Source organism: Athene noctua, chromosome 3, assembly GCF_965140245.1.
Source record: "Athene noctua chromosome 3, bAthNoc1.hap1.1, whole genome shotgun sequence".
Classification (NCBI taxonomy): Eukaryota; Metazoa; Chordata; class Aves; order Strigiformes; family Strigidae; genus Athene; species Athene noctua.
The window spans coordinates 77,117,381-77,132,688 of NC_134039.1; the positions used below are offsets into that span (position 1 = coordinate 77,117,381).

Here is a 15,308-nt window from a genome sequence, read left to right on the forward strand (position 1 = left end):
TACCTCAAGGCAAGATCCAGGCTCACAGGATCCTCCCCTCGACCACACTTCAATTTACAGAAGAAAGATACACAGATATATGGAGCAGAAGGGAACTATGATATGTTCCAGGTAGGTCATCAATGCAAACAATTCAAGAACTGGGACTTTTGGTAGCTATGAGGTATAATGTGTCAACCAGTCTAAATATACCCAGCATCTCCTAACACGCTACCATTAATAAGCACTATGAAAACATGTCTGCTTTTTATTCTGTATGTCTACTTTTTATTCTGTAGCCACTAATTAGAAATACTTAACAACATTAGCTCCAAAGAATTGCACTGGTTTTACCCTGACAGTTGCCTTAATCACAATCTATTGTTATCTTGCCTTCACAAATTCATAATTTATTTTATTGTAATAAAATTAATAGTTTCCTCTATGACATAATATCAAATATCTTTGGATATATGCACTGTCCAGAAAATGGTGATATCAAAAGGTTCCTTTCATTTAATTCAATTAATCAAACATGGCATGATTAATTTTGATAAACTCATTGTGTATTATGTAATTTTCTGTTTATTTTGAAATCTTCAGTTACTCTTTCCTCCAGGTGTTCCATATTACAAAAGTTAAACAATTATTCGTCAGCCACCCAAGATCTCATTTTTCTTCTTTTAAATACAAATTCTGCATTGTATAGTTTCTAGCTATAAAAGATAATCTTCAGCTTGATAAATTTTTTATTATTTCTTGTTACATTTTATGAGTCAGTTTTCTTAATGGTCTGAAATGATGCTTACCAGCCCTCCTAAATTCAGCTTAAAACTTCACAGCACACCAACACAGGCACTGCCCAAAGACCTCCTACTCGTCAGTGGAGAGACAAGAATTTTCAGACACCAATTTAGATCTTAGGGAGTTTGAATTGTTTTTTATAGAGGCTTTTTTCCATTGATTTTAAAGGGGCATGGGAAAACCAGGCTTCTGATTGCTTTGCTTAAGCACTTAACACTGGGGGAAGCTCTGCCAAGGCCAAGCACACACATGGGCCCTACTGTCCCTGCTTGCCCCGGGGCTCCCCGCGGCCCTGCCCATGGCCCAGGACCTCGTTCCTGCCCCAGGGGCCATCAGTGCCTTCCCCAGAGAGGCCGTAGGATGCTGTCTCCAGCCCTGTCACAGTCCTGTCCTGTCTGTCTATGGGCCTTGTTGAGCTGGGCCTACACCACTGGCTGATGAGTCGGCCTGACCTTGATGCACCCCTGTCCCCACAGCCCTACCTGGCCATCCTGGACTGGGTCTGACCCTGGTTCACATTATTGGCCTGGATCCTGATCCCACCCGAAGGCCAAAGTCCCAGCGCAGGCTTGGCCTGTCTCATCCCCAGGGCTGTGGCTGCCTCAGCGGCTGCCCCGGCCTGCCCTGCCCTTGCTGGAGGGAACAGGCCGCCAGGCCCTGCCCTGCTGCCCCACAGAAACCCTGACACCCCCGGCCCTGGCCCACACGGTGCCCTGAATGACCTTGGACATGGTCTTTACTTCCTTTGTAGATGTGGCACTTTTTTTTTTTTTTTAACCTCCTCATTCCAACAGTTACTCTGTTTAATGCCAGGGCCTGGTGCCATATTAGATAGACTTTTATCTCTACCCTTCACTAAACAGGAGTCAGACTTCCAAGTTTTAGGTATTAGTAGAAGAGCCTTTTGCTCTCTTGTTTTATTTTCCTTTGTAAATGCAAACCCAGCTTGACTTTTTGAAATTGTCACATTGTGCTTGCACTTTTTGACCTTTAAAGTGTAGTTTCCTTTAATGATCGGTCCTTTTCCCATTCCAGATAGGCTCCCTGTTTACTTCTAATATCCTTTTTATGAGATGGCTGTTTATCCCGTTAGGCCTTTAAAAAGCTTTCTTAAAAGATTTTTCTCTCTGGATGAGATGCGAGTCCCAGATAACTTTTGTACATTTGACTTAAATTCCGGTCTTGTTCCCCACTGATGTTTTTGAGTCTAGTTAACTCATTAATTAATTTTCTTAATTGTCAAAGTTTGTACTTTGGAAACAAAAACCAAAACAAATCCTTAGCTCCTGACCCATCCTACTGAACTCATTTAGAGGGGAATGAGCCCAGTATGGTAATACTTCCCCCTGTTTGCACAATGTATTTGGGAAGTGATTTATACTAGACCAGTCAAAATGCAAGCACTTCTGTTGATATTGAGTTTAATTGGGCACAGTAATGACTAAAGGCTTTTAAAGGTCACTGCAGCCAGATGTTCAGCTATTAGTCACCATCACCCAACAAACTTTCTACAGTAAATAAAGATAAAATAAAGAAACATTACAAACTTCAACAAAATTAGTGTGTGGGACTGGTAGGATTATATACTTCTGCTTTCTGGTCAGCTATGTTCAATTCCCCCAGAACATGAAATCTCACTGAAAATAAGTTTTACCCTATAAGAGAAAGCCATTCTTTGCTTTATGCAGGCAGCAAGGATTTACTTTCGTTAGTAACACAATTACAGTTTGAAAAATACAGGTTTTGTAACAATTCTGATATTTTACCCATTGAATAATCAGGGTCTTTCTTGGTGTGTAACCTCTTGCCTCTGAAAGTTTAAGCAACTAAGAACAGCTTCCTCATTGCAGTTTAGGAAATAACATTGAAAATAGGGGGGGGTTAGGCTTCAAAATTTCATCCTATTGGAATCAAGGTTTCAGTTCATTACCCTTGGCTTATTAATATCTAATTTTTTTATCTTTTAAAATAAATTTTTACATAAATTTAATAAGTAATTTCTAGAAAGCAGTTTTTATAAACTGACAGCCTCTGGTAATATTTCATACCGTTAAATAGTATTTTTTGTATGTTAATGTAAAATAATTTTTCAAATTTTTTTCTACTCTCTTCCTAAAGTACACATAGGTCTTTCAGATTTCTGTAAGAGCTCTATATTTCAGCTTCTTATATTACTCAGAGTTTGAATAAATACAAAGAAATTTTCACCACTTAGAAACTAGTGCAGGATCTAGTTTTCTGATAAATCAAAAAATCCCACTGAAGTAGTTTTAATTTTAGGAGAGTTCAAAATCAAATTATTTAAAATGTCAGTGCACAAGCTTCTCTTGTAGATATAAATTGGTGAAATGTATTTGTTCAGAATTAATAGAAGCATAACTAGGAATTGAAGCTACTACTGAACAACCATCATTGAATTCTGTGAAAATGCTTTTCATATGTGATTAGAATTCACATAACCAAATGTTGTGAGAAGGCAATATTTCTTAGGTACTTTTCTTTATCTTACTAAGACTTACAGAAGTGTTATGAGAAATCTCTATCAGGTATGTACCATGGAATATTCTTACACTGAAGAAGGAAAGAAATGCTACTGAATCTTCTTTCCAATTCATCTTTACCATGTTTCATCCAAAAGGCTGTGTTCCTTATTTAGCAGCACTCTGCTTCCCCAGTGAGATAAACAGCATTCTTTGAAAGATATATTGCCAGACTTTACAGTAGAATTCATTTGCTGGAGTGATAAATCTAGAGCTAAACCAGAATACAGTCTCATTTAATCTGAGAACATTGTCACAATTTATGTAATGGGCTGCTCTAAAGGTTAACAAGAAAACATCCTATCTCGTTTTTCAAATGTCAGCCAAATATTTTATAGATTTCTCTCCATCCTCTCTTGTAGCCCCTTTAGTTAAATTAGTGCAGCTGTCTGAGAGATCAGATTTAAGGCCTTTCAATGTTCCCTTGATCTGAGAACAGATGCCTCAGGAGTATTACCAAGCAAAAGGTAAAGTGGACTAATGCAGCAAATTTTCTAAGCACACTATATATACAGAATTGATAGCTGGGTAGGTAACGATACAGTCTATCTATTAAGAGACTTAAAATCCTGAAAACAAGCTTACAGTGTCCAAAAGCAGATCCAGCTAAAATACATTGGACCAGTGCAGTTCTTTATTGTCAGAAAGAGCTGATAGAATTTTGGTTGGTTAAAAATCCAGTAAAAAGTTAGTTTAACAAGATGACTCAAATTTAGCATTGATATTGGATGGAAATAATTGTACTTTACAAAAAAAGAATTTTGAGTCTCTGGAGAACTCAGATGAAAGCATGATCTCTAGGCACACAGCAAAGAAAAAGTCTTTTCCATACTCTTGTTATTTTACCTTTGCTAGCTGTTGAAGGCAAATTTCTAAAATTATTCTTGTGGTGTAAAATGGTGTCCAGTGTTTTCCTTTGAGCATGATGATCAGAGGCTGTATGTCTTCTGCACCTCTGCAAATGAAACTCTTCAACCATAAACAACTTCACCCACACATTTGAAAACAACCAACAACTGAAATAAGGCAACAAAAATTTCCTTTCCTTGTGCTTCTTTCCCATAAATGTTAGCTATACTCTAAGTAGGCTGTTTGGCTCAGGGAACAAATCACCCGAGTCTGGGTGCTTGTGTTGATGCACCAAGTGAAATTAAAAAACTGTAATGTGAGCACCACTGACACCACCTCCTGCAGGGAAAAAGAAAATCTGTTCTCAAATCTCTGACCATTAAACAGAAGATGAGTAGCATAATTTTCAAAGAAAAGAGTGATCCTTATCCTACTCCTCCAAAGAACACCCGTAATTTTTCTCAAGGCCTTCTTCCATGCCAGGGCCCCTCCATATGTGGACCAACAATATTCTCGGTTCTGCTCTAGTCCCTAAAGGATGTGGTCAAGGAGTCATCAGAGAAATCCTTTCTGTATCTAATCTTATGGAAAATAAGTGAACGTAGATGAGACATGTACATATGGAAAATAGCCATCATGGTCAAATCTTGATTTGTAAACACCTGAAGAGATGGGCTTGTAGGAGACTAGAATAGCTAAACCATACATTCAGTCTTTGAACTGACAGAACCATAAATTTTTTTAATATGTCATAGCTGTAAACAGAAAAATATTTAAATCTTACTGGGGATTTCATAGGATCTAAGGTTTATTTAGCACATTGTCCATTTTCACCTGACCAGAGTGACTCAAGGACCAGCAGACTGTCTATGCATTAAAAAATTATACAGTGCTTGTGTTTCAGTTTTTCTATTGCAATACTTTCTATGTCTGAACCATCAGTAAGGATATAATCTGTAAAAATGGCAACCAGTAAAAGTATTTTATAAATTATTGTCATAGTACGATCAATTATAGGCACAGAAATCTGTTTTATACAAACATTTATGAACATGAGATGATCATTCCTGACTGGGAAAAGATCAATACTATATAGTTGGAGCAGAGACACAGTGTTTCATACAGGTATACACTGAAGCACCTGGAAAGGGCTACAGATAAAGCAACTAAAAATGTTATCCTATAGTGCTACCATTGATGTCTGCCAAAATAAACCTACTCTACTAGAAATTGTCATCAGTTTCTCATTTGTGCTGTAAAATTAGCAACTCCAGCATTGTTGGGAACAGGGAGGAGAAAACACACTACAGTTTAAAGTTTTCTGAGATTTAAAAATGTTTTTTCAAACACTTGGTGTTTTACTACATTAGCTTAAGCATTGTGAAACATCCCATCCACCCTTGTAATTAAGCTACTGTTTATTTGTTTTTATGGAGTTTAAATTAAAACCATGATTTTTCCTACCTAAAGGGAAGCCAGGGTTGAGCAAACATCAAGAAAATCATAAAAGAGAAACTTCTGTATGATGTTACTTGTTTTTTCCTATAAAATATAAAGGGTGAAATCCTAGCCTATTGAAGTCATTGGAAGATTTGTAATTGACTTTGAAGGGCCGAGATTTCACCCTTAAGAAACAAGGCTAAATTTTCCAAAAGCAGTCTCTGATTTGGACTTGCTTGTATGTGCCTGCTTGATCCTTCAACTGTGCTGAGCTTTAATGATCTAGAACTCAGAGCTGCTGATGCTCAGCACTTCTAAAATAGGCTCTCACTTGTCTTAATTTGGATGCTTAAATCATCACTGCACCAGGAATTAAAAGCTGCCTTTGGAAATTTTTAGCCTACTTCTTTAAAAGGGTTTAAAAAAAAAATGTACTGTGCATGTCAAAAACTTTGTTATTGTTATTAAAATAAGCTGTGTGGAATAAATTGAGAGCAGAAGTGAAAATTGGCAAGAGATATGATCATGAAAATAGGAGTTTTTCAGTGTTGCCCTGGTTTTTGTAACCCTACTTCACTGGACATGTTGAAAAAGGGGAAAAGAGCTAGTGGGATACTTCCATCAGACTCTATTAAGAGATAAGAAGAGTCTGAAACTACAGAAAACAGTACTGACACATTTACAGGACTTGCAAAGGAGAGATAGAGAGAATGGATTTGTTTAAAGGGCATATTTAAATCTAGATTGTCAGTTTCACATTGTTTAAACAATTTCCTCATCACAACTAGTTTTTTTTTCCTGAACTCATGTGCTTACCATGTTGCTATCAATCATTAGCAATAGAAAGCTGTAGGAAGATTCATTATGCAATTAGAAATAAAAAAATCTTAGACAGTATGGCATGAATTCTTAAAGGTATTACATGACAGGTACAAAATTATCTCTGCTTTGCTGTCTCCAGCAGGTGTTATGTGTTTTTTCTCATGCTTTCTCCTTTGTTGCAACCACAGGTCATGGCAGACAAGAAAAGGGGAGAAATTTCTAAGAAGGAACAAAAGAGAAAAAAACTTCACAGCAAAACTGACTTCTTACTTGGATGGATTTAAATGACGAAATTTAACATATCTCTATATTGGTGGAAGCAGAAGAGGTCTAGGGCTGTTCAATGTTTTTCTTCCACTGGAAATATGGAGTATTTGGGAAACCAAGTAGTAGTCAGTATGACTCCTCATTATATTGCACTGCATCAAATATCTACAGAGAAATCTGAAACACCCATGAGGTTGTTATACGCTTTACCCAAAATCCAACTCCTTCATTTTTGCTACATCAAAAAGAAGGCAAAGACTATATACTAGAATAGGTCGCCTGACAGACCAGGATAGTTATAGGTCACCAGATCCTACATCCATGGGAAAACAAAGATTGAGGTAACATTGCCTTTGGTTCCTTCCCAATAACCTTACACATTTGAGGTGTAAGTGCAAGTCCAGAGCAAAGCTTAAACTCATATCTTCAGCACCTTAGCAGATGGAAGTGCTAACTGTGCCACCAGGCCTTTACCCCAATACCTATTCTACACCCCAAATGCAAAGAAAGGGTGTTTCTGTCAAGCAAAATGAGATGAATTAATGGCATGTCAGAGATAGAATACTTCTAGGAGGCAAAATATACACGATGTTGGGAACAGCCTGACTTGATGGGTGATTCCTCTTCTAATGCATTATCTAAGTAGGCCAGAGTATTGTTCTGGGGGAAAAAAAAAAAACAAAACACAACACCAAAAAAACCAAACACACACACAAAAAAAACCCAAAAAACAAAAAACAACAGCCAAAACCAACATCACCCCCCTCCCCCCCCCAAAAAAAAAAAAAAAAAACCAAAAAAAAAACCAAAACAAAATCAAAACCAAAACCAAAAATACCCAAGCTGGTGTCTCATTTCTTTTCTTAATCACACTGTAAAAGTAATTAGTTTCAAAATAATGTCAGTTACGATGCTTACTGTTCAGATCATCTTAGCTTAATGGAACATCCTCTTCAACATGATTTCCCACCTCTTACACTATAATTGTTCTGAACTCCAAAAGGCAAGGTCTTATGCTCAGTACAAGTGCCGTCTTGGTTAGAATGAAAATGTATATACATACAACTCTTTCCCTATATTAAAAAAAAAAATCCACATCTTGTGCCTTTTTTACAAAAGGTCAGCCCAAGAAATAGCTGAGGTTTAAAAGTTTCAACATGACATGGAAATAGTTGACACTGTACTGCAACGTACAGTCTTGTTCCAGACAAAACCAGATACACGATTAGAAAAGTGCCTGATGAGCACTCTTAGGACCGAGGTTCTCTTTTTTTTGTTAACTTGTTTAGGACTTTATTCTGTTTCCAGTTCATATTACACAGTCTTGGATATACTTGTGCAGAATGAAATTAAACTGGGAGATAATAAACCACTGTGTTTTTAACAAACTTTTTAAACAAATTAACCAAATCATAATATTAACTCTAAATTAATTCATCACAAAGACTTATATTTCAGTAATATATAAACTATGAACATGCTTACTATTAGAACTTCTTATTGGATAATGTCCATTTGCACAATATAATGAGGAAAAAAACATTTGAAATGTCCTTATCTAAAACATCTTTTATACCTGTTGTGTACAACTGCAGTTTCTAAAAGTAAATTATTTCCCCCTGAAAATATATACACTTTTTAAAAAAGGTAATATTATTTTTCAGGAAGAACATTCCACCAAGAACTAGCAATTATGAATATTGAAAAAATATATTCCAGTGTGTAATATAGGAAGATGTAGGCCTTGTATATAATCTGAAAAATCTGTAAATACCGTAATCTGTTCAGTCAAATACATGCAGATAGTACACATTCTTATGTTTAAGAGAAATGCTATGTAGGATCATTGAAAATGTTGGCAAATGGAAACTCAACCAAACTGGACCTAAACACACTATGCACTCTGATATGTTGATGTCAGAAAGATTAAAACTTCTATAATAAATCCTCCATATTACTGGAAACTCAAAGTGAAATTAGAGTAAGAACACAAAAAAAAAAAAAAAAAGTATATACATCAGAAGCATTAAAAGCAAAAATGTTCTGTTATGGTAGAGGAATCTTTAACAGCAAATAAAAATATGATCTTTCAATGCAATTGTCAAAGAAATTATTTTATTAATTACATATGATCTATATTTTGACTGCTGTAAATATATATTTGTATCTCTACACTTTATTATGGAATTTTCAAAAAAAAACCCAAAAGGAAAATAAGTAGTAATATTCAAACAACACTGACTTTCCCTTTCACTCCTTTGAAAACCCAAAGGAAAACGTGAGGTCTGCTACCTTCATTAGTCTGCTAATTAGTCTCATTGAAGACAGACAGGAATGTTAAGTTGTACTGGTTTTCCATAAAGGTCTGAAAAGATTACATATTTGTGACTACTTTCACATCACCAGAAAGTGTTTTTCCAACTCCGTTATCACACTGATTTGCCAAACAACAAAAAAAGTGTGTCAGCAGTTTGCATCCCAAAAGAGACATGATGTTATGGCTGATTTTTTTAACAGTTTTGTCCCAAAATATGAAAAACTGGACCCAGTTCTGGTCTCCATTATACTGTGGAATATTTAATCAAGAAAAACAGTTCACTCAATAAGTCATTCTCAAACAGATCATAGACCATACAAACATTTCTGCTTTACTAATTAATATATACTCACATGTTGAATCTTAAGGACAACTTTGATGATTTTGAGGAAGAGTAACATTCCCACATAGATAAGCAAAGTGGCACTGAGATTTGTATCAATATTGTGCAAGAGTGGAGGAAATCACAATTAAGTGTTTTCCATAGCTGGAGTTGGCTGGAGCTGGAAAATTAGTTGGAGACACACTGTAGACAACATTTTACTGAGAACTTGTTCTCCTATCTATAAAAACATAGGTAAGCAGATATTCTCCTGAGGCTACTACATATGCCATTAATCATATTTGTAATTGTATTATAAAAAATAACAAATTAAAAATCACCATGTGAATAATTGAATGTGAAGATTTCATTTTTTTCCTTTATCTCCCTTCTCAACATTAGGGCTTAAATTCATGATCTCATAGCATCAGATAAACAACACTAACAAAACTAATTGATCACTTAAGTAAGCAATACTTAAACCAAGATTAAAATGGCACTAAAAAGAGACAGTCTTAGTGTGGGCATGCTATAAAAATCTGTGATGTCTGTTAAAAAGAATTTAAAATGTACACAGTTAGAGTTATGTAGATATAGTGGTGCTCCACATACTTTTAAGGGCATGATTTCACTACATTTAATAAAAAAGGTGGGGGAGATTGTGCAGTATAATGTTAATTAGTAGAGTTATTGGACAGATACTCTGTACAGTATAAGAGTTTATATTTGCTTTGAAAGCCAACTGCTCTAAATAAACATTGTATTCTAGCCTGTCAGTAAATTTCTATTCTTGACTTTGTTTTCCAACCCAAAAATTCTTCTTAAGCAAGATATTTGCTTAAACGCATCTGTATATTTTATGGTTTGATCTAAAATCAGCCACAGCGATGTGTTACAATAGCTGTGCCAATGTGGCACATTAGCTGCTTGTGCTTTGTTCATAGGCAATATTGCTCGAGCTTGGCATCATTCTTCACTCTTCCAGGAAACCCATGGTTGTGATATTTGAGTGAAAATGAAGTAGTATTTTAGCTCTTCTGATTATTTTTCCCCTTTCAGTGATTGTGCCACTACTTTATTGTAAGAACACAAAGACTAGCAGAAATCATAAAAACAGATAGAGAACTAGTAAAAGGCCACCCATTAAAAAAAAAAAAAAAATAACCAAAACCAAAAACAACAACAAATCAACAGAGAAATAAAAGTAATAGGATTCAAGGTGCCCTTTTACCCTTTAATTTTCCTCATGACATGATAAGTCATGAATCATCTCTTTAAGGGACACTGATGATGTCAGACAAGAATATTTAGTCACTTTTTTTTTAAGGGGGGCAACCAAAAAAAAAACGGTCATGCATTTCATTTTTAAATTTGGAAAGTATTGTAGAACTGATCCAAACAAAGCAATAAAGAGGTACAACAAACCATCAATCCAAGTACAGTCTTCAAAGGAAAAAACAAAACAAAACAAAACAAAACCAAAACCAAAGGAAAAGGAGTGCCTTGGTGTTCTAATTTCCCTTGGTGGCATTTTTCTCTCCTTTTTCAAGCACATTATAAGATTATTTTTCTTGTAATTAAATTGTATTAGAAATGGTTTATATAGAATTGGTGAATAAAAGAGAAAAGCAATTAAGCATCAGCCTAACCCATATATTATTAAAATATTTGTCTAATGTTTGTGAGCAGTTCCATCAAAATTTACTCATGTACCTCTGCCTAATGTGAATAACTGGGACAGAGAAGTCAGGCACTGAAGTCTCAGGGAGAGATGGGCTGAACTTCCATCACTGTGTGATAGGAGCACAATTGTCAATATTACAATGTCCTACACAGACCTCAGCAACAGTCAGGCAGCACTGTCCTGGAGACAGTACAAATACAGAGTGACAATACCTTTATAAGGCTTGCACTCTGTATATTCATGAGATAAAGGAGGCAGAGATTGTACAGCAGGTAGTAACAGTAACACGCCGAGAATAGAAACCAGCTTTATGAGCACCATATATGCCATGTTCACTGTCTCATTTTGCTCTTGCTAAACTGCTACAGTCTAGATTCTGCAAACTTATTTTCACATAGAAATACCATTGAACTCAAATTATGAGTCTCTGGACATTAATTAAAAGTGCCTACTCATACCAGGCAGCCCTTACACCATGTTCCACACTTTCACATGAACTTTAGTTCTATAAAAAAACCAATAACCTGAGTCTTAAGTGAATCAGGTACTCCATGTACTCCTTCAGTAATCACCTGCCTGTTCAGAGCAATTAACAATTAGTACTGATGCTTGTTGAAGATGAAAATAAGACTACTAAGTTTATACTGCTCTCCTCTGGGTTTTTTCTTTGCGTGTATTTTAAAATTCAATTTTTTGTTTCTGTTTCCTGGCATGAAGCTCATAGGGTATCAGTATTTTTAGACCAAGTCACCATTACAGGAAATCCGTTCAAAGATTTTCAAATCCAAAAGGAAGAAATATTTGAAATCTGTTAGGTCTAGGAGAGAACTTCTACATGATTGATTATTAAATGTAAGCCAGGTCCAGAGATACATCAAAACTGATGCTAAAACTGTCACGAAAAAGATGTGGATACAGCTTTTTTTATAAAAATAATTTTCATATAAGAACTTCAGGTGCCCTTTCTCCGTGCCCAGAGCTCTCTAGGGTCCTAACATTATGGATGAAGATTACTTACCTGGTAGTGAATGAGCACCAGAGACACCTAACTCTACATGTGCTAAAAATTAACTCAGATAAAGACTTCTAAGGTTAGGTGAGGTCGAGTCCACCAATTATTTGTCCTTGACTTGTAAGACCAGCAGATGAAACAGCAGAAAAAAAAAATGTCATTTTTAATTCTACTCCTTTCACTCTTTTAAGGAGGATTGCAACAACACATTTTTTTCAAGGAAGTTGTTCATTTCTTCCTTTGTAGCCATCTCTCTGGCCTTTCAGGTACAGGTACTTTCTGGGTTTTCAGTACAAGGAAAACAAGTTTTCGCTTTCTGTGTATCAAGTTTGTATCTCTTTCATTCTCTCATTTTTTCTTTCCAGAGTGTTCTCTTCACTTTAGTGTATCTTAAGAACTTCACAGAATCATGAAGGGTATGATGCTCTCTTTTCCATCTGTTGAATCAGCTTCCTTATTCTTCTTTCCTCCTCATTCTGTTGTATCTTCTTTGTCACCATCCCTGAGTGATTATTCTTGTTTTGCCTCCCTACTATATTAATTCCTTTTACTTTTCCCTTACTTTCCAGAACAAATGAATTTAGGTGACTATGCAGAAGAAAATAGCTCCATATTCCAGTGAGTTGCAGAGGAACTTATAACTTCCTGACAACCATCCAGCAGATCAATAGAAAAATTAAAGCCCATGCTTCAACCATTATGATAAATTCACCTGAAATTTGGATTATCTGTTTTCAGCAAAGATGAAGAACCGTAAGAAAGGACAGAGAAATGCTTATAGATTTCAACCAGTGACCTGTTGTCTTGCAGGTGGCATTATCCTGTAAAAAGATCCTGGTTCAAGTTCTGTTTTAAAATTTGGAAATTGCTGTTCTCTAACTAATTTAGGAGTCTCAAGTTTATCATTACTTGCAAATTTACAGCTGTTCCATCCATCATCAAGTTGCTAATAGGCAGTTGTGAAACTCTCAGGAGCCTGCCATAAGAAATAAGAACAGTAGGTAGCTGCTACAGCTGGAATCCCATTCCACCTCAGGAGCTTAACAACATTCTCAGATGTGTAAATGATCCATTAGTAACCCGAGGGAATTGCTACAAGCTTAAAAAGCTGCCATCAAGGAATGAGATGAACCTTTCCCAATGTGATGAGAAACTGCTGGAACAGAGAATCCCTGTACACCAAATCTGTAACACACAGGTCAAGAGAATATTTGCAAACAAATACCAAAGATGAAAAGCCACTGAAATTTGATGGTTTGTTCTCCTGTATGACAATTTTTCTGGGCTCTGTCTTATCTTTGTCTTTTCTTCTAAATCTTAGAGTGTTTATAACATCTCAGTTGTTGCTTTTACTGCAGAATAACCATTCAATCAAGCACATGAGCCATGGTAGCTTCCCTCTGACTTTCTTTTTCTGGCCTGGCTCAAAGCCTGTTTGATCTTCCTGTTGTCCTTAATGCATTTAGTCATTTCCCTTCTTCTTGGCAGCCAGTTTCTCCCTGGCCCCCATGGTTGTTCTTCACTGCTCATTTCTCTAACTGCTCTGTCAGCAGCACCGCTGGCAGCTCTGTTTCCTCATTATCAGCCATTATATCAGGACTCCCCCTTTTCCATGTTTACTTCCTCATTTATTAATATGGATTTTTGTCTGCCATGCCTAGACTAACTACCTAGAATTTAAACTTCCATGCTCCAGAGCTTTTAGAGTTATGTTATCACTTATACTGTTCTTATCTAGAATATCTCATCTAGGATACCATGTCTGTTAAATCCAATATAATCAAGGTACGTTGTCTACACTACTTTCTTTAATAATCACAGCTAACCATTCACTTGTATTGCTTGACCACTGTATAACTGTAGCTTAAAATAACTTAAGACTTTTTTCTAAATTCACTATCATCCATGCTGGAGCAAATTCAGCCTTTTCTTTCTCCACAGCACTCTAACTCTAACCCATTATCTTCCTATCATCTATATGTATTTTAATATACATCTTTTCGGTTTAATAAGCCCCCCAAGGTTTCTGCATTAGCCATTTCCTCTGCTGATGAACTCATCATATCATTCCAGCATCTCTTCCTACCTTCTAGTCCATGTATCACATAGCCATTGCCAACTTCTTTTTCAAAGTGTGTATTCCTTGTTGTTTTCTTATCACTATATTTTTCACCCTTGTTCACCGTTCCCATGCTTGTTTCAGGAGTTCATAAACATATCGTTGGCAAACCAGACTGCCTAGTTTCATGCAATCACTTTTAAAATTCTCACCTACAAATTAAAAAAAAAAAAACAAAAACAAAACAAACCAAAAAGCAATGAAAGAACATAGAAGGTAAGACACTGTGAAGAAAAAAATGAGGAAAATGCAGGATCATTTTAGTAAGTTCTTCTGCTGGGTAACTGTATGACCTCACTGTCATGCTTTCCTCTCCCCTTGTGAGTTTCTGACATATGACACATTGCGTGTAAATGACATATTTGAATAATGTTTTTGTGAGAATCTTAGCAAATTCGTGGCCACACAACAGATAACAATAATGCAATTTTATGTTTTTAACATTGAAAGACAAAATTCTTTCTAGACACTCAAGTGGAAGTTCAAAATAAATTGGTAGAATCATTGGCTGAGATGGCATCTCTGCTATGTAGTGGAGATCCCTTCACAGATCCATCTTAAACAGCCATAAATTCTTAAGAACAATCACTACAGGGAGAAGAGGAAAAAGAAAAAAACCTTATCTCTTTTTAAAAAGACACAGACATAGTCAGATCATATAATCTGATCTTGTCTGGTTGTTATTCTGGATGTCTGCAATACCCAAGACTGCACTTTCACTTCCTAAACATTCTTCCATGGGCAGAATGCCGTTGATGACTCAACATCACCTTCAGAAACTACAACTATTGTTCTCTGAGGGGTTTAGTTCCTGTTCTTTTAATTTTTGTTGGATAATTGTATTGTGTTTTTATTCTCTAACTGATCCAACAGCGATGTTGGCAAATATTGCTTTTCAAGCATGAAGAGTAAACATCACTGATAAAATAAAAAATTTGGCTATCTAGACTGTTTAAAGTGCCATTATTTTACATGCCTCCACTTATTTTATTTATTTCTCTTTTATTTATGGAGTGAATAAATTACAGAGGCTACTTCACCACCAAGTAAAAATACAATCAAGGTGTGACTGATTTGACTAAATGTTGATGACTGCATCTAAGCTAGTCCCCATTAGAGTTGGTGCAAAGAAGCAGTTTTGTCAGTCACTATT

The 15,308-nt window shown here is 35.9% G+C and overlaps 1 protein-coding gene across 1 annotated transcript in view; it reads right to left on the bottom strand.

Moving 5' to 3' along the window:
- HGF (hepatocyte growth factor) overlaps positions 1-14,228 on the bottom strand; it is a 93,131-nt gene extending 78,903 nt beyond the window's left edge. Inside the window, exon 1 of the mRNA XM_074901682.1 lies at positions 14,123-14,228. Coding sequence (XP_074757783.1) covers positions 14,123-14,228 — 106 coding nt within the window. The remainder of the gene's footprint in view (positions 1-14,122) is intronic.
- Between the last annotated feature and the right edge of the window lie 1,080 nt (positions 14,229-15,308).